The sequence below is a fragment of the Melanotaenia boesemani genome, assembly GCF_017639745.1.
Source record: "Melanotaenia boesemani isolate fMelBoe1 chromosome 2 unlocalized genomic scaffold, fMelBoe1.pri SUPER_2_unloc_6, whole genome shotgun sequence".
Taxonomy (NCBI): Eukaryota; Metazoa; Chordata; class Actinopteri; order Atheriniformes; family Melanotaeniidae; genus Melanotaenia; species Melanotaenia boesemani.
Window position 1 is genome coordinate 141,517 of NW_024580587.1, and position 24,381 is coordinate 165,897.

The 24,381-nt window shown below is 40.3% G+C and overlaps 1 protein-coding gene across 1 annotated transcript; it reads left to right on the forward strand.

Annotated features, from left to right (window-relative positions):
- Positions 1-908: 908 nt before the first annotated feature.
- Positions 909-1,841, forward strand: LOC121636094 (ubl carboxyl-terminal hydrolase 18-like). Its single transcript, XM_041979404.1, has one exon. It carries the CDS (start codon positions 909-911, stop codon positions 1,839-1,841), a length of 933 nt encoding a protein of 310 aa, XP_041835338.1.
- The last annotated feature ends 22,540 nt before the right edge of the window (positions 1,842-24,381 follow it).

A 24,381-nucleotide genomic window follows, 5' to 3' on the forward strand; every position in this document is an offset into this window, starting at 1 on the left:
AAGAACATTGTTTGGTCGTAACTGCGGCAGCTTGCTCACACTCTGCGCTAGCATAGTGCAAAAGCACTTGCCAGACTCAGATCTCTGCACGTGGCTTTGCGGGCTGAGCACAGCGGATTCGGTCTCACTTGTGCTGGGCAGATCGATTGGGTGGCTGAGAAGGTTTGACACAAGCGAAAGAAGAAATCCAACTTTCTTGACCTTGGAGGAAAACTGCTTCACGTTCAGGGATTACACGGCAGAAATACCCAACTGGCTTAACGCTTCACTCAGTGCGGGAGAAGAGGAAGAAAGAGGAGGACCCGATGTAATGGTCAGCACCAAAATGCTGGTATACGGAGATCCTAAGCCCGTCAGGGGTGACCAGAGGACTTCAGCCATGTGTAACGTCGGTGTGGATAAGCTTGTTCGAAACATTGTACTAAGAATGAGAGCCAAGGTTCTAGACCGGACCATGAAGGTTCACGTCACTGCACTGGATTGCACTCAGGGCTTGCTGAAGGTGGCGCTCAACAACAGTGCACTGTCTGGGATCTCTGGACTTGTCCAGCTATCCAACGCAAGCATGTTTTTAGACAACCAAGAATGTCTCACTCACGATGCTGTTTCACATATCGAGTCTAAGTGGGCTCCGGTTATAATGTTGACAAAAGTCAAGAAACCGGGACCTGTAGAAGAGTTCACAACCAGATATTACACCATGACTGTTCTTGTGGTGTTGCTTGACCAGAAGGGATCTATACGGTCCCTGAAAGAGCTGTTTACAAGTGTGGCTTGCAGTTGCACCGGAGAATACTAACCCATATGAATTGTGATATGAAGCACATGAACAATAAGAAGACATTATTTTTTTTTTAATTATATTGTGAAGGTGTTTGCAATTACATTGTTCTTTGTTAGGCCAGACCATGCGTGGCCTCATCAACTACGGAACTAATTGCTCTTTAAACAGCATCGTGCAGTGCCTCTATGCAACGCCTGGACTCCACAATCGTCTCCGGAATGGGCGGCAAGGACACCTGTCTTATGGATCTGTAGCCCTGACCCTCAAGTGTCTCTTGGATGACATGGCCCTTGAGTCCCAAAGGCCGTGCGATCCAAACCCTCTTGTAAATGCATTGAATGAGCACCAAGGCTTTCAGCTGTTTTGTGTTCAGGAAGATGCAGATACGGTCTTCAGGTGCATTCTCGAAGCGCTGACAAACGGACCCGTAAAAGCGATCCGAGGAATGTGGGACTTTGCGACTGAGAAATGTATACGATGCACTGCTTGTCACACTACCAAAGTGAAACGTGAAAAGTCTGTCACAATCCTTGTACACTTGAGCAACCAACACGTGAATAACCTACAGGGGTATTTGGAGAGCTACTCCCAGCAAAAGGATATAGCGTCCGCATACAACTGTGATACGTGTCACGCAAAAGCCAAGGCCGAGATCACAAGCAAGGTTTTAATCCTGCCCACCAATGTGTGCGTTGTGATCCAACGTGTTAGGAACATGGGCCGAAACAGTGCCTGCATCGTAAAGACGGAGGAGCTGTTCACCTTCCCTGAGACTCTTGATCTTAAATGTCTAGCTAAGGAATCCACAGAAGGAGCCGAGCATCTGTACGGACTGTATGGTGTGGTAGCCCACCGTGGTACTCACTACGACGGACATAACACTGCATACGTCTGGAACAACGAAAGCAGTTGGTACCTAGCAGATGACACTCAACTCATGGCATGCTCCTGGCAGGATGTACAAAGAACATACGTAGGGGGTTCCGCTCTTTACCATGAGGTGGCTTACATGCTTATGTACAGTGCGCTTGCTAGAGGTGCCTGCTACTCTGTATGATGTTGAGTGTTGTTTTTGCGGGGATGTGTGGTTGTTACAACTTTTAGCATGACAAGTGTGTGTATTGTATGAGCATGGAACATTGTGGAATGTGTGACATGTCCTTTGTGCATATGTGGAACTACAGATCCTTTTGTACATGTATGGAACTTGAAATAAAGACAACATGTCACTTCACTTTCATTGTCTCTTTGTTTATTATGTTGTGTCACACAATACATGTGTATTAGCAATAAGCACACATAACAGAGTGAATAACTCTGCAGTGGAAACATTTGGCTATTCCAAATTATTTGGCCGTTCACATACACGCCTCTGCTTGACCACAAAATATTTGTCCAAGGTATTTCCACCAGCTTTCGCTTCCCTTGCTCTAGGAACCGGCGTTGAATGTTTAGAGGATAGTGCTGCAGGGGCGCATGGTTCATCTAATTGAGACACACAAACAGTTTGAGCTAGTGCCTCTAAATAGTGTTTCATGGCTGCACTCTGGGTCCCAGATGAAGGTGATCTCTTTTTTGCTTTTGTGGCAGACATTGTTGTTCCGTTGTACCAAGAGTCTCTTTTGCTCTGTCTGATGTCGTGTCAAAGTCCACTTTGGAGGCTGATTACACGTTGAAAACAGCACACGGACCTCAGGTGGACCAGAGAGACTTGTCAACGTTGTCAGTGAGCAATGTGGACCTGCTGCTCAATATTCAACTCCTAGCGCTTTACCTCATTTGGCTCACGTCAGTGTCCAGACTTGGTTTCTTTTGCTGGTCCTGAGTGTATGAACCTCTTTGTCAGCCTCGTCTGCTTTCTCAGGAGAGGGACGAGGAGAAGACGATCAGGTGCAGGAAAAGAATCAGGAGAAGAAGGATTGTTTAAGAACAATCTGACTTAAGTTGAAGCAGCTGCATTTATCACCCTCCTCCAGCACCACCCCTACACCTTGTCAGCAGCAAATTGTTGTTGGTTTTGTTTATTTTTATTTTTTTTTTCTAGCTGCACATCTAGCTATACTTTTGTTTTCCTTCCCAAACCGTTTCTGTCTATAATTGTTCTTTCTTCCCAATCTGTTGCATTCTTCTTTTCTTCTGGGTCTTCTCTGAGCTGCTAGAATCACCACGGCCCTCACCAAGTTCAGGGCTCAATAAGACTTGCTTTGCAATGGGTCCGATGACCTCGCACTTATCCTCACCCTCATCGTCAGATCTCAATGTACGATCAGCATCTTCATGGTTCATTGATGCAGACACTTCATCGTCTTCTAAGCTTACATACTTCAGTAGTTTGGCTTTGAGTTTCGGGTTCACGTTCTTCATCCTGTATTTAATTCTTTTAGGCCTTAACGTGGATGTCACAAATGGACCCGGCCTGCCTTTTTCTACATGTATGAAGACATCACTTTCTGTATATGAACAAAATGAAAAAAAAAAAAAAAAAAACAAGGACAAAGTCACATTTCGTTTTTCTTAATCTCTTTGTTTATTACCCCTTCTTGCGTTATATCACAAAGTACATTTTCAGTAGCAATGAACACACTTAACAGCTTGAATAACTCAGAGTCAAAATCATTTGGTTAGCCATGTACAATCCTCTGCACAGTCACAACATATTTACCCAGGGTGTTACTTTTTGGATCCCTCACTGTAAATATATTTGACAGAGATACACACATTTATAGCTAGTTCCTCTAAATAATTTTTCATGCGTACGCCCTGGGTCTGGGGGTACAGGAATGGGTCTCTGTGTGTTACATGCACACAAAGTATTCCATATTCTCTTGGTCAGCAATGCAAGGACGATGAAGAGGAGGAGTAGGGGATCGGGGTGCAGGTGAAGGTCTGGGAGAACAAGGATCGTGGGGGAGAATCTTATCTGGACTTGAAACAGCAGGAGCTTTTCCCCTCTTGTCAGGACTTGAGACGGCTGTACATATTTCCTTCTCGTTGAGTAAAACCCCTTCTTCTGTTTCGTATCCTGCGCTCTCTTTGTCTGAACACAAGGGACTGCTAGGCAAGGGATACTTGCAAGTGCGTTGTTTCTCTGCGTGCCGTGCTGACTGCGGTTTCACTTGGGATGAGGAACTGTTTTTCTTTTTATTTTTGCTCGTAGCTGGAAGTGTAGCCTTCAGTCTTTCCTTTCTCATCTTCCTCTCTTTCTTCTTCCTTTTCTTTTCTGACCTGGCGGAACCTGTATCGTCCGTGCTTTCTGGAGAGCTTGATAAACCAGAGTATTTCACTCGCTTTACAACAGGTTTGAGTACCTGCTCTTCGTCTTGGTCCGCGGATTCGTAAGTGTAATGATGTTCCTCTTCGTCGGTGGATTCAAACTTGCGATTGTAAGTTGCAGTATCGTCCTGGTTCATAGTTACAGAGACTTCATCCTCTCCATCTGAGTCTACATGCGGCAGTCTTTTGACTCTTTTAACGTTGCGTCTCAGTACTGTGTTGCTCATCATCTCGTGTTGAATCCTTTTAGATCTCAACCTCCATGGGAGACACACATCCTCGTTACCACTGTCTTCGTGTACGCTTATATCACCATCGTTTATTAAGGGGTCCTGGGTATCGTATTCATCGAGAGTGTCATTCTCATCGTCACTAGATTTTACTTCTAGGTCTTCGCCCCAGATAACATCAGCATAATCATCATCACCATCCTCCTCCTCCTCCTCCTCACTGGTACCTTCCTCACGACTCTCGTCCGCGCTGTTCTCATCGAGAGCCTCGTTGTCAAACCACTCCGACATCATCAGTGGTGCTCTGGACATTCTGTAAGCTTTTGAATGTTCAGACAGCAGTCGCTTGTTTGCTCTGGAATCCAAACCTCTGAGTTTCCCTGCTCCTGCTGATGTTCCTACACTTTTGATCTCAGGTGTCATCCGTCTGCGTTTACTAGATTTGTTGTTGGCACTAGACGTGTCAGGACACGATGACCGCTTCACAGAATGTTGCTCCGCTGACAACACATCTTCCATGGGTACCCGAAAGGATACAGTCTTGTTTATTCCGGCGTTCACCAACGTTGAGTCCAGGCACCCTACCAGAGCCTTGCTGAGCCTGTCTTTGGGATTGTGTGCTCTGAGAATATCGACTGTTGCGCGGTTGTAGATTACCCACTCGCACAACGTTTCGCGCCCTTGTTTGCTCAGCAGAGTAGCATCCAGTCCGAGCAGCGTGCACACAGCATCTCTCCTGATAGGCTCATTTGTCAGCCAGGGATTGCACAGCAACAGACTAGACATGTTTTTTATCCATGTAGCAATCGGAACAGGGTCTGTAATAATGATGGAATACAGCTCCTCTCTGAACACCTTCTGTGTAGTGCTTGTCGTGGAGGTTGTAGGAGGCTTATCAGACTTATGTGCTTCACATGGTTCCTTTGCTCCATCCTTAGCTTGCGAGAGTGCAGGGGATTTCGTTTGGCACCGCTCTCCCTCAGCTGCCTTGAGTTCTTTTTTGACTTTGTTGTGAAACGTGCGGAGTTTTAGGAACAAAACCTTTACCTTTGCATGCAGTTGGACTAAATCTTTGTCTTTGCTTTTTACCAGGTCACACCTCACCAGAGCGTGCCACGTCTTCTGGATTTTGGCAATGTCATCCACAGTGTGGTTTTTCAGTAGGTCTTCGAAGACTGAGCGCCTTGTGGCATCGCTCTTGTATCTTTTACGACCATACTGTGAAGCAATATCTGATAACGCAGACCAGTCTGCTCTCATCTGCTTCTTTATCATGTCCACACGAGTCTTAGTCACCACTGCACGCAGGCAACTGTCGGAACTACACGAGTTCCAAAACTCGACGTACTCTCGAACTCTCTCGATAGGGCAGGCCAACAGCTCAGCCACCCCGAATGGATTGGGAATCTTGTATTCCATGAAAGTAATCCCGAGCTCGACGATTTCGACCATGATCGGATTCTCGATCATACTTTCTACATGCCTGGGAATTTTGTGGCACCAGCTATTTGGGCTCACTCGTTTCATGAAGGCCGTGAGTGCAGAAAAGTGTATGTCCTGATGTATCGTATCTGGTCCTGTCACAAATGTTTTTCTGTTGAATTCCCTCAACGTCTCATCCCAACAGCTAACGAGCTCCCCTGAGCCCTTCATGCTACATTGCTTCAAGGCCCTCAGGAATCTCACAGTGGTGGACACGTACAGCTGAGGAAAGTGTTCCTGGCACTCTTTTACAACCACGACGGGGAGCAAATGCACACGCAGGCCATCGATGAGCCTTCCGCTCCTTCGGAAATAAACTACACGCGTCTTGTGATGTTCATACAAGAAGTGTTTGAGACTGCACACAATTTGCTCTTCAGTGAAACAGTCAATGCTAGCTTCGCGCTTCTTTCCCAGCTCCACGGCAGCAGCTTTATCGAGCACACAGCACATGGGCGCTACCTCAGCTCGGTTATGACCAGACTCTAAATCCTCTTTTTTATCGCTCTTGCAATCTTGCGATTGAGTAGCAGACATCTGCTCAGTTCGCAACAGCTGCAATGGCTGGATCTGTTGAAAGGACGGCGTGAGACCTTCCGGATGCGTTGGTACTTCCAACGACATGTCCCAAAAGACAAAAAACTCGCCAGCGGTCCTCCTCAGCAGTTCAAGGCTTTCGAGTCCCGGTACAAAGAGTACCTCCTGAATAAAGTAGGTTGGTGTAGAATCTCTCCTCGCGTACGGGATCACAGCTATGTAAGTCCCAAGCATAGACCTCATACGATCATGATATGCGAAGTTTTGTTTTTCACAGTACTGCGTAATGACCGAGATCACCTTTCTACCGTCTGGACTGCTCATTTTCTCGGGGGGCACATATAAACATTTGTAGTTGCCATACGCCAGGAGCACATTTTTGATTCCAGCCTTATCTACAGTGGAGGACTCAATTCCCTTCGTTCTGATGTCCAATAAATCCAATACTGCACACACCAGAGACTTTGATGGCTTTTGTGGTATTCTGTGAGAATCCAGTATGACTTTATCCTTTACCAAATTAATTATGGTCTTTGGCTTGAATTTCTTCTCTTGGGCAGATAGCTCCTTCTGTTTGCATAGCATCATACATGCCACCTCGTCCAACAGTCCACGGGAGCTTTTACACAGAAATGCATTTCTGTGTGTCCCAGAAGCGTACCAAGGTGGGAACTCTGTGACAATGAAGCTCCTCGTGTTCTCTCTCATTGTCACTATACTCGCTTGCTTGCTTTTTTCCCTCTTTCTCTCGTCCTCCCTGGGCATCTTTGCTGTTGAGGAAACTAGAGGGTCTTCCGTCTCTCGTGTGAAGTGTTGTCCCTTTGAGAGCTCCTCTAGGTTCACTTCATACAGTCTAGTGATGGCAATGGGGATGAAGATCTACAGCCCTACTATATATGTGGGCAGACACTCATGAACACTCCCAATTACCATGGACCAATGTGTGTTTAGGCTGCACTGTTGTATGTATTTTCAGACTGTGCGTTTTGTTTTTTGGTTGTGCTTTTTTTTTTTTTTTTTTTTTTCTCAGAGTGCATGACAACAGAAAGACCCGGCGGTCTCAAAGGGAATTTACTGTTTCCATCTAAGTCTGCATTTTTCCTCACAAACTTATCGGCAGACACATTCTGGTCTTGGATGTAGTCATTTAAACAGATTTTAAAGGGTGATATTTTCATGTGACGTATTTTGAAGATCTAAGATCTAAGATGTCTATTTTCTGCCTGCACGTTTGCAAAATATGGTCTTTTATACCTGACCCGACTCAGTTCTTCCACCGGGATAACTGGCCGCCAACTATGCAGCATCTGAACCCGAGACTGCTCGAGAAAGTCCAACCCAGTATTCTATAGTATCAAACACAGCACTAAGATCTAGCAAAACCAGGACTGATGCTTGATCAGTTTAAGAATCCAACCTAATGTCATTTACCATTTTGACCAGAGCTGTTTCAGTGCTGTGAAGAGCTCGGAAGCCAGACTGAAATTTATAAAGATTTTTGCTTCCATTTTAAATTATTGCTATGTAAATCACCTGGGGTCTCATTTATAACCGTTGCGTACGCACAAAATGGGGCCTGAAACTTGCGTATGTGCGGCCTTTCAGGGCAGCTCTGACCCATATTTAAAAATGCAATTAAAAACATTCAATTCAGTTTGAAAATGTTCAGAAATATTAAAACAATTAACTGTTAAATGGTCTTCCACTTTTGATCATATTTTGACATGGAACACATTTACAGGCACTACAACATTGTCACTTTGAAGTTGTCAAAGTTATGTGTCTGATCTCTGTTGTGAGCCAACTTTAGATTTTATGCACGCATAAATTACTGTGACCATATGACTGGACAATAAATTGACAAGCCTCTCCCAGGTCTACTTGAGTGAAGTAATGAAACCAGCAAATATACAAAAACATGTAGTTTTCATTACACGCCAGTAGATGGCAGCACAAATCCATGGAAAGGCTGATCTTCACGTCTGATCTGATTTAATATTAAAAGTTAAAAATCTAACGAAGAATTACGGTTGTATTCAGAGTGAGTGTTTTATGAATGAGGTCAGGTGTTAGGTGTCCGTGACACAATAAAAGTAGCATAAGGCTCAGTGTGTGAAGAATTTTGTAATATCCAGGCTGAGATTTGAACCGGCGTCATCTAACAAAAGAGAAGAGCAACCTTAAGAGATGGGATTTGTAGTTTTTCCGGCGACCACGTTTTTCGTTACGGACATGCGCAGGACACATTGTTTTTGAACCAACGGAGTCCGGAGGTGACGTAATTCATCATGGGATTTGTAGTTTCCCGGCGAACACGTTTTTCGTTACGGACATGCGCAGGACACATTGTTTTTGAACCAACGGAGTCCGGAGGTGACGTAATTCATCATGGGATTTGTAGTTTTCCCGGTGAACACGGTTTTCGTTATGCACATGCGCAGTACACATTGCTTGTGAAACAACGGGAGTCCGGAAGTCACGTTATTTAACCTGGGAGTTGTACTTTTTCGCGGTGAACACGTTTTTAAAACAACTACAGCACTACAATTATTACTACATTTACTGGGTAAGTGTATCGCTGTTAAAGATAGATTGGCATCTTGTTAGCTGAAGTTTGTAAGCACAACATCCCTACTTCCAGCACCGTGTTAAGTGTTAAACCCTCTGCTGCAGACAGCAGCAGCATGTAAAATCAGAGTCACACATGAATTAATCAATAAAGGTTGTGTTTTTGATTATATTGTATGCATGTAGACCAGCCATACTCATCTCCAGGCCCTCCGGCCAAATCCGGCCCGTCGGGGACTGTTGACTGGCCCGTGATCATACATGCAAATGATGAGCAAAGATTTTTCTGAAGTAGGCCTAGCTCTTCCAATATTTTATTTTATATAATATATATATATATATATATATATATATATATAATGTGCGCATTGTTCTCAGTCTCTGATGTTAATCTTTCAAAGAAAGATCCTCTCTTTGCATCCTTCTTTGCATCGTAAATATTGTGCCAGACAGTCGATTTGTGTATGTAGTGGTAGCAAGTTTGCCTAAAAGCATTAAGCAGTGTTATAAGTAAACGTTAAACACCACAATGTTGATGGAACATTGTGGTGTTTTTTGTTTTTTTTTCTTTTCTTTTTCTTTTTTAACTGACAAGGCAGCTAGCACAGGCTTAAACTTTGAGGCTTCACAGCTTTCTCTTTTGGAACTTTCTCCAGCAGTGTTACGCCGTATGAAATTTCATTTTAAGAAACTTGTAAAAATAACAGTCTTCCCCGGATTTTAACCTCCCTCATTTGAGGTGTTGCACGTTGGTGTTTATAGCTCAGTCATGAGTGGAGAAGGGATGAGGCATCAGAATGCCACCAGGTATCCGTTTTTTTTTTTTTTTCATTTATTTATTTTTTGTATCAGTCAAGTTAAGTAAATGAACCAGAAGCTCTATCTGTGCTGTTGGTTTGTGGCTTACTCTCTCATCAAATCTCTCATTTATATATTCATGTTCAAGTGTAAAAGAAATCAAGGTTTGAAAATAAGAAGGCCATAAGAAAACAGAACCGAGCTGAGTGTTGTATTTGAAAACTGCAAGTGTGTCAACTAACATTTTACTGAGGTAAGAGTGAAGTAGTTACTTTAATGGGTTTTTTCTCTTTCATTTGTTGTTATTTGACATATTTGTCTTTCAGCTGATGAGTTTTGCAGGATTACCACACCAGGAACCAAAACTGATGTCCAAGCTGGATGAGTGTTCTCCCAAGCTGTTGGCTGTCTTTAATTCCAAGGGAGGAGCCATGGGGTTGATACCACAGGACATCTTACATAAGGTATTTTTCAGTGACTTTTCATTTGGATATTTCCTTTTGTAGTCAAATTATTAGGATATCAGTTGCTAGACACAATTAACTACTTCTGAAAATCTAATATTTTGAACTCCTCATTCAAATATTGTAAGTTATGTGGATTTGGTCACTTCAGCATTTTATGACAATAGTTGGAGAACCAGCATAAAAATGTTTATAGTACCACAGATAATCCAAGTCTCACTGATGTTTTAAAACAGTTGCATTCCTTCCATGAATTTCCATATAATGCATCTCAATGCTGAGTTGGACTTGGATGTGACAATGTTTTCACATTAGCAGCTTCAGGCCAGGCTCAAGATGAACCTCTGAATTTGAGGTCATAGCTGTAACTGAAATAATGGTGAAACGATTGGTGGCGCTATTGCACCACTGGCAGCAAACTTTAATTATGTGTCCAGTGGCACTAAATACTTTTAACAATATTGTCTTGAGTTAAGCATTTATTATTCAGTATGCTGCTAAACAGCTAAGACTAAATAACTAAATCACTCGGACAAATCTGCTGCATGGGAATTAAATTTTTTTTCTTTTTTTTTGATGAATTGATGAAATTGTCAGATGAATTCTTTGAATGACTTAAGTATTTTGTTAAAATGGGGATAACTTTCAGGTCTTGGTACTCTAAACTTGGGAGAATCCTGTCACTATAAAGTCTTGATATTTGGAAACCTTACTGAATCTGAATCTTACTGGATCCATCATATCGTGTTGTATGTTTTTGTTACTTAAACAGTAAAGTTAAAATGGATTAGTGGTGTATAACCAGAGAATGGTGATTATTTTTGTCTTTTCAGGCACCAGGCAATCCAAGCATCTATTTTACCAGAGACCTTGTTGTTCAGTGCCTCATGTTGTACATCGGAGAACATACTGATAAACTCTTCAAGGACTTTAAAGTAAGTTAAAGCACATGTTAAAAGAGAAAAATGTTATATTCTGCCACGCACCCTTTCCTCACACTGGTATGTTTTGAATGCTAAATTACAGCACAACCCTCTGCCTGTAAAACCCTACATTTTAGCATTTATTTGTTTTTAGGGATACTTATCATCTTTACTTATCAGTCACACAACTGGCCTCATGAATACAAAACAAGTAGACATAGAACTTGTCAAATCAAATCAAATCTGATTTGATTTGATATTCAACTTGTAGTCGAAGCTTCAGGGACTCATACGCCCCTGAATAATAAATCACAGTGGTCATTTGTCCCCGCTCACATGCACATTGACTGTTGTTTTCGTCCTTGGTATTCGTGGCCTTCGTTGGTTTTCCTCTCCTTTTCTCATGTTGAAGTAAGTTTTAGTCTTCTGCCCAGTAGTTAATGTCCATTTTGTCCCCGCTCACATGCACATTGACTGTTGTTTTCGTCCTTGGTATTCGTGGCCTTCGTTGGTTTTCGTCTCCTTTTCTCATGTTGAAGTAAGTTTTAGTCGTCAAACCAGCAGCTAATTTGGACATTAACTACTGGGATCTTTGCAGTTAATCATTTCATCATTTAATCACAATTTACAGTACGTATAAGTTCCACGTTACTACGTTTTTAGCTTTTTCTTCTATCCTCACATAATGCTTTGCATCCAGATCTGTGCAGGGAAGCTCACTTTTAGCCCAGAAGGTGTGTTTTGGTTTAAAGTTTTATAAACGGTTTGAAATCTGGAGCAGGAAAAGGAGGAGGAGGTAAAAAGAAAAAAAAAAATATTCCTTCTCATATACCGCTGTTATTTCTGACCCCCCTCTTCAGTAACAGGGACATGCTGATGGGTGGGGTTTGAGGATGGGCTCTAACATGGGATTGCATTTCCTTATAAAATAGTGGTGTTAACCCCCTCAACAGCCTACTGTGTTTTTATTTTATGTAAAAAAAAAAGGCACCTGTCTCTCGTTAAAGACAAGCATAGTGAAACTTCAGTAGCGTCTCTTACTGTCTTTCGGCTTTAAACTTCACTCCCTGCCAGTCAGCATGAACTCATCCACTATCAGGTCCTTATTTTACTCAAGACTTTGCATAGTTGCCAAGGCTGAAATGTTAAAATTGGAAACGTATTAAACACACGTATTAAATCTGCTAGCAGTATTGTTTTAGAAATGGTTGGCCAGTCCACCAATTTGGATAGAAATTCCTAAACAAGTTTGGGATGGACTTCCATGGATTTTTGTCCAGACACATTAAATTCCTATGAAATAAATACCAGAGCCTGTTGATTGGAGTCTACATCAAGAGAATTTAATACCCTTTTAAAGCTGCACTACTGGACTGTAGCAGATTTTTGCACTTTGGTACACCCTAACAAAGGCAGATTTGGCATCTGTCCTCCCCATTCTCTCCTCTTAGCTCTCTGCCTGACTCAACTCTTGGTCTTTCATTTTCTCTCCTTCTTTTCCTCACTTCCTTTGATAACTTCCTTTTGTGTTTATTTGATGAATCAATCATGGTGCACAGTCAAAATGGCCAGTGTTTCAATATCCAGTTGCTGGCATGTGACGCAGTGCCGTAAAGCTGAAGCAGTCAGACTTAGTGCAATTTTCAGCCGGGTGCCTCTCATCCCCCTGGTCCTCCGGCTGGCACTTAGTGCATTTTTCAGCCTGCTGGCACTTTGTGCATTTTTCAGCCGGGTGCCTCTCATCCCCCTGGTCCTCCGGCTGGGACTAGCTAACCTTAAGGTTGCAACCATAAGTGAATGACACTTTGAAAGTGTGGCTTTTCTCTCTGGCTGATGTTGTGGAACCTGAGAGAGTTTGCGAGTCATCTTGTGGGTCAGGGACGGTTTGGAGGAAGCCGGGAGGCCATGTGGATGCGGCCCCAGTGTCCACGGGGAGAGAGGATCACTGCAACAGTAACAAACAGTGGTGTTACCAAGTTGCTGACTTGTTATGACAGGGAAGTGCTGTGTTGATGTTTAACTCTGAGCTTTGAAATGTATAGTGCGGCATTGGCCCAAGGCTGATGGAGTGTCTCTAGTTGTTGCTGATGCCTATGTTAATATGAAAGCATTTATGTTAGACTGCAGACTCTGTGCATGAAGTATGGATAAGATATTGGGCTCCATCTTGAGGCTGTTTCCTTGGCAGACTCACTGCACAGGAGCACACTTTTCCTGCATGTCCAATGTGCAGGACTCCAGACTAACTTTTTTACGTGGAGCACAGCAGCCTCTAACTTAGATTTTTAGGAGATTGCCTTGCATAGCAAGTATTCACATTTCCTCTCGTTTTCACTGTATTAGTGATAAATGCTTGAACAATAAATTCAGAAATTACAATGTTTACAATTCACTTTTTTTTTTTGGGGCAGCAATTGACATAAAAATATCTTACTGGCCTCATGAATACAAAACAAGTAGACATAGAACTTGTCAAATCAAATCAAATCTGATTTGATTTGATATTCAACTTGTAGTCGAAGCTTCAGGGACTCATACGCCCCTGAATAATAAATCACAGTGGTCATTTGTCCCCGCTCACATGCACATTGACTGTTGTTTTCGTCCTTGGTATTCGTGGCCTTCGTTGGTTTTCGTCTCCTTTTCTCATGTTGAAGTAAGTTTTAGTCGTCAAACCAGCAGCTAATTTGGACATTAACTACTGGGCAGAAGAGGGGAGCAGAAGTTTGTTTGCGACAAAAAAAAAAAAAAATCACTAATCTAAACAGCTATAAGTAAGAGTTTTTAGAGATGGCCTATTTTGTGTTCTGAAACTAAAACCATTATGGTTCTTAGGTTTTCTTTTTCAATAAAAGATCACTGGGATTGGGAGCTATTGATTTGTGAAATTTCCCTTTGGTGTGAAAGTGAAATGCTGTTTTTGTTGCTCAAGACCACCTTAAACAAAGAATGAAAATCAAGACCAAACTATCATGTGGAGGGGGTGAGAGTTCTTGCTGCTCTGAGTAATGTTGCAAGGGCTTGTGCCATGCGTGTCGAATGATCTATGAAGCTGACCTTGCGAAATGCTGTTTTTGTTGTTTTAGGATGCTGATGGCGACACTGTGGCTCAAGAACACCTTAAACAAAGAATGAAAATCAAGACCAAACTATCATGTGGAGGGGGTGACAGTTCTTGCTGCTCTGAGTAATGTTGCAAGGGCTTGTGCCATGCGTGTCGAATGACCTATGAAGCTGACCTTGCCTATACCAATCACATAAAGTTTTATAAAAATAAAGTTGTCTGTAGTCCAAGTGGTGTTGGGTACAAACTTAGTTTGTTATGTTGTTACCACTAAGCCCAAGTTGTACATTCTGGCCTTGTAACTACAGAAATGTATTCATTCATACTTTTGTTGTTACATTTTTAAATGTTGACAGAATAAATGTTTTCCCTGTTTCCTATTTATGTGTGTTTTAAATAGATTCCTTGTAAGCATTATAAATTTTACTTGGGTAACTACCAAATTTAAATTGATCTTCTGTACAAATTCAGTGATTATTTGTGAAGTTTCTTAAGAAATTGAGTAAATGCAATTTAAAATTCCCCAACAAATTAAGTAGTTGTAAAATAATCTTTTCTCCATATATAGTGATTTTTAATGTAATTGTCTGAGATTTTTAGTGAATTCAATGTAATTGTGCATAAATACTAAGTAGATTTTACGTAACATTTTCAATGAAATGAAGTTACTTTTACTCCCATTTTGACATGGAGTTGCTAAATCCAACACATTTTTTATGTTCTGTTATATAGCATGTACTCAATTTTTTTATTTAAAATAAGTTCATTTTTTTCAATTTATTCTAATCAAAATGTAGGTAATTAAAATTACTCAATTATATCAAGTGTCACTTTGTTGCCATAATTACATTGAGTAACCTCAGTTCATATGTTTTACAGTGTAGAGGTTGTCACATGTGTCTACATGTAATGTTCATTGTTCAATAAAAAACGGTGACAGTATTCTATTGTGTCTGTTTTATGCCTCTTAAAAAAATAAAAACATCTAAAACCTGCAGAACAGTGGCTCTGAATTGTGTCTGTGCTGTAGACATTACAAATATGTGGAGATATGAGCATTTAAAACAAAAACATTATTTGCTACCAATCTAAGGAAAAAACTTGATTTTAGGATTTGCTGTCTCCTATCATTTTCCACATTTACACCAGGAGCCAGTCAAGCCATGTTTGCAGAGGGCAGACCAAGCAGGCTTGACTCCCAGAGTTTAGGATCCCCATAAAGAAACACTGGAGTTAAAAATGTTAAAACAGTTAAAACAACGATAAAATAGGGAAACAGTTAAGAAGCTATAATAAAATATAATAAAATAAAATAGATAAATGAGACAGATAAGATAAGATAAGATGAGATAAATAACAGAAAATGAATAAAGTCAAATCAAAAGGCTAAACTAAAAAGGAAGGTCTTGAGCCTCTTCTTAAAAACATCAATAGTCTCTGCAGCCCTGAGGCTCTCTGGCAGGCTGTTCCACAGTTGAGGACCACAATGATGAAACGAGGCCTCACCGTGTGTTTTAGATCTAACTTTGGGAACAGTTAAAAGGCCGGTACCAGAGGACCTCAGGGTCCGCGAGGGCTCATAATTTGAAAACAAGTCAGATAAATAAGAAGGCCCAAGACCATTACGACATTTATAAACAAGTAAGAGAACCTTAAACACATCCACACAGGTTTCTCTGCGCGTGTTCTTGAATACAGCAGTTTCACTTATATCTATTATCATATTTTGTTTCTTTTTTTTTATTATTTCTGTTCTTATTATTATTATTATTACTCTTACTCTTATTATTATTATTGTTACTATTATCAACTAGTTGTGTAATGACCTACTGGCTAGGATGATCTTAGCTATATATGTTGTAAGTAGTATGGATTACATGGTCTTCTGTATAATGTTTTAAGTCCCCACCCGCACTCCCCACACCCTTTCTGTCCCTCTCTCTCCCCTCCCTCTTCTCTCTACTTTCTTTTCTCTCTCTCTCTCTCTCTCTCTCTGTCCCCTCCGATCGAGTCCAGCATTAAGAGTCTGATTTAATAAAGTTTTTCATGTCATCAAGAGGGACTTTATACATGTAGTATAAATCCCTGCTTGATAGAGTAAAATTGCCCAGCACCAGACGGCAGCCAGACAATCATTCTGTTTGCAACGATGCTGGACAAGACAGGTTAAAAGAAAAAAAAAAAGAAAAAATAAAACAAAATAAAATCTACAATATGATGTTGACACAGGTCAGATCTGATTATGAGTATGGAGAAGTGGGCCTATCTTGATATAATAAAAGCTTCGTTGTAAATATCTTCAGTTTTCCAAGGAGGAGCTGGTTTCGTTGTTACTTTCTTCAGTTTTAATGGGGCCACTTTTTCCAGGGTAGCACGTAATTTACTGTTAAAAAGGTCGACAATAAAATCACAGGATGAGGGTGAAATAAAAGCTGGGGCATTATCACACAGAGGTGAGATGGTTAAGCCGAAACAAAGTACTGAAAAAGTACTGAACACATGTTTTCGAGCTGCATCAGTAAAATACATCAGTTTCTGGAAAGCAAAGGCGAGAGAGTTTTCGAGACAAAAAAAGTTTCTCTGTGAGCCGGACTTTCTGTGTGAGATCTCGAGCCATCTCGATGTGTTGAACCTGCAGCTCCACGGGGGAAAACTTGAGATTACATGAGCAATAATTTCTCTTTTCTTTATGCACTTTTACTTGCCAGTCCAAGAGATGGTTGATTGATTTATTATTGGTATTTTATTTTTCAAATTATAATTAAAGCATCTCTTTTTGTCTTTTATTGTGATTACACACAATTTTAGTTATTTATTTATTTTTCTTTAATTCAAATCTCCTAACATTTCATTTAGATGCGTTAATGTTTATAAAACCTTAATCTAGTTCGGTGTTTTGTTCCTAGATATAAAGTACATTTACTTTGGTTTTTGAGACATGGTGTTGCTGGTAAACTTTCTGTTGTGTGTGTGTGTGTGTGTGTGCGTGTGTGTGTGTGTGTGTGTGTGTGTGCGTGTGTGTGTGCGTCTCTCCCCGGCTATATAAAAAGACTAGACACAGACTAGTGCGTTTGGATTCTTCCCAGCAGTAAGCAGCAGTGAGAACGTCTCTGTCAGGTAATTTCAGGACAGCAAAAAAAAAACAAAAAAAAAAACAAACATTGTTTTGGGTTATTTTGAATACAAATCTGTGTATAATTAATATCTCACACAGGGAGGGACAGATGGAAAGGAGAGAAGAGAGAGGTAGCTCGTGAATAACCAGGTACCAATATCATTTATGAAAAGTGCTATATAAATCACTGAAAAGTGTTACATAAAATTAAAAAGATTAATTATTAATTAATTAAAAAGACAGCACGTTTATCAATACAACTGTTTACAGAGGTCCAAGCAAATGTATGAGTGTACCAGGTAATTATGACAGAAATATCTTTGTGAATGACCACATTTATCCATAAAAATGCAATAGATGACAAATTCGGCTTTATGTCCACAGAATCCGGAGAGCGTTTTGATACGGGATGAGAGAAACCCAGCTCGCCTTGATATACGCTACCTGCTTGCTGGCTCTGAGCTGTTTTGTACAGAAAGGTAGGCCGGCGATTTTCCGAGTTTTGATGTCCAGAAATGTACTGACTTTGTTTCGGCTTAACCATCTCACCTCTGTGTGATAATGCCCCAGCTTTTATTTCACCCTCATCCTGTGATTTTATTGTCGACCTTTTTAACAGTAAATTACGTGCTACCCTGGAAAAAGTGGCCCCATTAAAACTGAAGAAAGTAACAACGAAACCAGCTCCTCCTTGGAAAACTGAAGATATTTACAACGAAGCTTTTATTATATCAAGATAGGCCCACTTCTCCATACTCATAATCAGATCTGACCTGTGTCAACATCATATTGTAGATTTTATTTTGTTTTATTTTTTCTTTTTTTTTTTTTCTTTTAACCTGTCTTGTCCAGCATCGTTGCAAACAGAATGATTGTCTGGCTGCCGTCTGGTGCTGGGCAATTTTACTCTATATTGAGCTGCAGAAAGTTTTTCTGCCATCCACCCTCTGATATCTAAAATACAATCTAACAAGACATCACTGCCCGGTGCTCATCACGAGTCACTGACACATATAACTGTGTGTCATAGTTAATAGTTAATAGTTAATGTATAGCACTTTGATCCTGTGTTTAAATAAAATTACTAAAAATAAATTTTAAAAAAAACAATTATATGCACTGCACTAGCAAGTGCAGTCAGAGGTTGTTCCCAGCCTGTAACGCTTAAAAATCCACAAATGTCAAATCTTTTAGGACTTTTTCAATTCAATTTTTTCAATTTGCAAAGTTTTTATTTGTTCACAAACAAAGGGCCTTTTTAGAACCCTCAGCAAAAAGGAGCATGTGATGAAATCATGCACTTATGACCTAGTTGATATTGTGTGACGAAATCGTGATCCTGTGTTTAAATAAAATGACTAAAAAAAAATAAAAAAAAAAACAATTATATGCACTGCACTAGCACTACATGACAGCACCTGGGTCCAACTGGACTCAAACGCGGTCTGACTATCACTTAATTATGACGTCCCATCTTGTTTGAATTCATGCTTGTGTTGTTCTTCCTCTCAAATGTAACTCGCTTTGGATAAAAGCGTATGCTAAATTACTGTAGAATAGAATAAAATAGAACAGAATAGAAAGGAACACAAACAGGAAAAGGCAAAAAAAACAAAAATACTAAGTGAAAGCGATCTTTCAATATTCAGTTTTTCCAGAGTTTTTTTGTTCACAACAACAAGAGAGATTAATTATTAAATTAAATTATTATTATTTATTTAAATTACATTATTATTATTATTTAATAATTAAATAAGTAAAAGATTAATTATCAAAAGAAAAATGAAAATGTTACAAGACAAAAATGTAAATTTAAATATTTTAAATTGGGAAAGCGAAATAACGGAAAAATTCCTTTGTAGCATAATTCGGTTCAGAGTATCTTATAGTCCATTAGTATTTTGGTAGTTTCCATTTATTATACAGATCTTTTTCAGTTCCACAAGTTTTATCTCTTGCTATGTATTCTTTGACTAGATTTATCATCCAGGATGTATTGTGTAGCAATACCACCACCTGCTGGTTGGAAGCAGTCACTGCAACCTTTGTACTTTTAAATCGGCTGTTCTGTACATTAAATCAGGTGCACTTCCATTTAGCAAGAACAACAAGAGTTGAAGTTGCAGCGTTCAGTGAACCAATCTCAGATTTTGTGTAGTTTACTCATCTCCAGAGCCCATTTAATCTAAACGCAGCTCAGGGTTGTACTAAAGTCAGAGCTTGGCTATTTTAACGCATCATAATTAACCCCAGTCATCAGAGGCTGATTGGTGAGGAACTGGAAATGAAAACCTCTCAAATGTAAAATGCATGCACAACAAAAAAGTGTTGCAGTTACACAAGTTTAGAAGGGATGAAGCAGCTCAATCAACCGTCTCTTTTCTATATATATTTTACATAACTTCCGACACTCAGTTGTAGTTCATCATAAATGTGGATATAGGAGAGCATTATATAATATGCAGACGCTGCTTTGAAGTTTAACTCAAAACCTGCTTCCACACCTTAGGCCATAATTATTTTTTTAAAAGATTATTATTGTTGAACAGTATATGATAGAATATTAAAAAGATGAATAGCAAAATGAATAAAAAGTTTGATAGGTGTTTTCAAGTGAGTATTAGCTGTGTTCACCATTTTTACTGCCTTAGATCATTAACATTTAAGATTTGGTTTATTGAAACTTTCATCTAGCTAATCAGTCAACTGGAATGAGAAATGGTAGCAGGCAACTGTTTAGCTGTCTGCAGTTTTCCTACATTAAGCAGGGGTTGGACTACTTTGAGTTTGGAGAAGCAGGGAGGGAATTTTGATGTGGGGGCAAACCATAAAGCAGTTTTCATATCGTTTCAAGCTGACACTGTTATGTAAACTTGGCACAAAAAGTAAGGAAATTTGTATTTGGTATATTATTTATTTGTTACGACAATGCTTCTTGAGAATTGATCTTTTGTTTTTGGAGCGCCTTGTTTTTTCCCTTTTAAATGGTGCCATATTTGTAGGGAAAATGTATTTTTGGGGTGAGCAGCAGAGTATGCGCTAGCACCTATGAAAAACTTGCCAGATCGTCTCTGTCAATGCCATTCAGATTGCATAACTGGTGTAACAGCTTTTGGTGAAGGTGGCGTCTCACTCTTAAAACAAGGCTTGTCATTGGAGCGAATGCAGAGATATCGAAAGGAGATTTGATAAGTTTTTCATGGGTGCAACTCACATACCCAGTTCTGCTACTCATCCCACAAATGCATGTACCTGACAAATGTGGGACCAATTGAAAGGGTAATAAACAGGCTTTTCAACTGTTTAAGATTTATTGTCAAGAAGCATTGTTATGAAAAAAACACAGATTTCCTTGTTTTTTAATGCTAAGTTTAGATTATTGCCACTTTTTCATCAGAGTTACATTATAGTTTATTATAAGTCTCCATGAACTAAACCAGTCTGTGTTTACACATATCATTCAAACACAGAGGTTCTATGGTTTAGAGAATTTAGAGAAAATTTAAAAAAAATATGCTGTAAGAGTGAGTTGATGTAAAATAAACTTTATATAATTTACTGCAACCACCATGAAATTTTGTAGGTTTGAGGATCTTTTTCCCCCAATGAAAACAATTTTGCTCTTTTCTGTCCCATGGGGGCATGTCTGAATTCCTCCCTGACTCCCAAACTGAGATTGCTGACAGCTGCTAATATAGGCCAGAAAGTAACATACTTATCCCAACCCCACTTAAAACAACCTCTTTAATAATGCTGCTGAATAATTTTTTTAATTTAATTTATCTTAAACACTGAGATTTCACAGTCGTCCCTGCAATTTTAAGTGAGACATTTCAGTTAATGGTACTAATTCCAACAAGGTACTCTGTGGTATGTAATCAGGTTAAATTATAGAACCCTTAAAAAATGGTTGTCAGCTGCATTTACTGAGGAAACGAAGTAATCAAACAACAGCTGCTAATCAATATATCTGATATACAATATATATTTCATGCTGAGAATTTTGTAAATAGAATATACCCATTAGTATATATCTGTCCTGTCCCTTAAAATGTTTTTGCCATGCAAAAATAGAAGGACTAGTCATCAAAGTGGCAACTTAATGTGGCTGACTTTCAAGGAGCTGAGAGTACACATAAGGTTTCATACATTAACTAGTATGTATCCAAATTCTGAGCAATGTTTTGATTATGTCTCCTTATCAAAGTCACCACCTCTCACCAATCAAATGAACTGGTAATACTCTGACAAAAACACCTTTCAGTGCTGCAAATACAATTTTTAAAAGGAAAAATGTCTCTCACACAGCTATGTTTTGTAAAACATGTTCATGATTCCTAAAATGAGTGCTTGGTGTCAAACCTGAGGAAACATGAACAACTTGTTGGAGACTTTTAGTTTTATTACCAGTTTAAGACATTAGAAAAGAAACCAAGAAGAAAATTTAATCCACTCATTTGATAGAGCAGTTAAAGTAGTTTAAACTTTTTAACGTCTTAACAGGATAACTACTGTAATGTGTAAAGTGATCTTCTCAACAGGCTACAGGAAACGTCTGAAGACAACAGAGTTCAATCTCAGAAAGACCCTGAATGTTTGTGAAAAAGTTTTACTGTAATCCTTTTGCTTGTAATGTGTTTATAAATTCATTAAATCATTTTATGACAAAAATAGATAAAATTTTGTACAAGTTATATCTCTGAACTTTCAAGAAATCGAAACATTGTTCTGCCCAATTGTTTTATCTTTTTTCTACAGGAGGCCCTCAAACAGCAGCTTTGCTCTGATTCTGTGACTACTTCAACGTGCTGATTGATGGATATCTTTGTGTTTCTGTGTCTGCATGGAGTGAAAGATGTTAACAAATCACAGCTTGTCTTCAAATACAAAAACACTCAACAAATGTTTGTCCATCACAAGCAACTGTGGAGAGGTCTAAACAATTTCAAACACTGACTCAGCCTTGCATACCAACACTTTTCCCCTCGGCATCATTAGCACAAACATAAGATCCCAAACACTGTGCATGTACATGCATGCTTTCCACAGAGAATCATCTCTCCCATTAGGCCTTATTTCCATTCGGTTTCTGGGTCATATGATAATTATGCATAATACATGACCATGTTAAGAATCTAATCAATATTCTTGATTTAGCTGAAGGACACAGTATTTGTTTTTTTTCTTTTTTTTTTTTTCGCTTTAACTCTCCACTGACCTCAGCCTGTCCCCCCCTCCCTGCATGCCTGATAAATAATCAAGCTTCCCAATATGCTAATTCAAATCTGCTTGGCTTGAAGAGAAGATCTTATGATTACTGGAATGGGTAAAACATACACACTTGAAAAAGCCAGGACAAAATATTCAGTATGCGATCATTTCTGGGATTTTCCAGCACACAAACGTAGGATATAAAGCTCCTCATCTCAGTGGGTGTAAATCAGGACTTAATGATTTTTGCTTTGCTTAAACCACCGACCTTTGTTATGGTGCAGAATCTGCCTGTATAACTGCTTTTAAACACAGGGATGCCAGTAATGACCAAAAATACACATTTTTAAGTCTGGATTGCTGGCAGTAAGTCAGATTTGTTTCCAGTGATGGTTGGACACTGCCATGGCTGTGCTTTAAAGCTGCTGTTCCTCTGCATCGAGAGGAGCCAGGTGAAGTGGCTAGGGCATCTGGTTAGGGTGTATCCTGGATGCCTCCCTGGTTAGGTGTGTCAGCGTTGTGGAACAGTGGACCAGCTCCACACAACGGGTAGGCTGGGTGGCTGTTAATCTCAAGCTCGGGTCCTCTACCAGAGTCCTGGGAGCTTGAGGGTCCTATGCAGTATCATAGCTTAGCTGTTCCTAGGATTGCACTCTTCTGGATGGAGATGTCTGATGTTTCTCCAGGTATCTGTTGGAGCCACTTCTCCAGTGTGGGGTCCCAAGTGCTCCAATGACCACTGGTGCTACTGTTGCTTCTCCTTCCAGGTTTTCTCCAACTCCTCCTTGAGTCCTTAGTATTTCTCCAGTTTCTCGTGTTCCTTTTTCCTGATATTTCCATCGTTGTGGATGGCTACATCGATTACTTCAGCTTTCCATTGCTGCTTATCCATGATTACAATGTCTGGTTGGCTGGACACCACCATTTTGTTGGTCTGTATCTGCAAGTCCCACAGGATCTTAGCCTTCTTATTCTCCACCAGCTTGGGAGTTGTTTCCCATTGTGACCTAAGGGTCTCCAGTCCATACTCTGCACAGATGTTTCTGTACAGTATGCCGGCTACTTGGTTATGGTGTTCCATGTATTATTTCCCTGCCAGTATCTTGCACCCTCCTGTGAGGTGCTGCATTGTTTCAGGGGCCTCTTTGCACAGACTGCACCTGGGGTCCTGCCTGATGTGGTAGATCTGGGCCTCAATTGTCCTGGTACTCAAGGCTTGTTTATGTGCTGCCATGATTAACACCTGTGTGCTGTCCTTCAGTCCAGCCCTCTCTAGCCATTGGTAGGAGTTGTTCATATCTGCCACTTCAGCAAACTGTTGGTGGTACATCCCATGCAGGAGCTTGTCCTCCCATGATGGTTCCTCCATTTCATTCTCCTTCAGCTTCCATTGCCAAAGACGCTCACTCAATGCTTCATCCCTTTGGGCCATCTTCCTGATGTGTTTATATAGATTGGACGTTTCATCTTGGATAGTGGCCCTGATGCTCAAAAGCCCTTGGCCTCTCTCTTTGCGCTTAGTGTACAGCCTCTGGACACTGGATTTGGGGTGGAACCCACCATGCATGGTGAACAGCTTCTGTGTTTTAACACCTGTGGTCTGAACTTCCTCCTTTGGTCAGCTTATTATCCCAGCAGGGTATCTAATCACTGGTAGGGCATAGCTGTTAATTGCCCGGATCTTGTTCTTGCCACTGAGCTGACTTCTCAGGACTTACTCATTGCAGATATTTGACTATGGCAGCTTTTCTTGTGGCTTCTTCCTGGTTCCTATTTGCTTGTGGTACGCCAAGGTACTTGTAGTTCTCCTCAACATCTGTTATTCTGCCCTCTGATAGTGTAATGCCCTCTGAATGGACTACTTTTCCTCTTTTTGTTACCATTGGGCCACATTTCTCCAGTCTGAATGACATTCCAATGTCCCTGCTGTAG

Coding starts and splice junctions, on each gene's coding strand:
- LOC121636094 (XM_041979404.1), top strand. CDS start 909: ATGCGTGGCCTCATCAACTACGGAACTAATTGCTCTTTAAACAGCATC.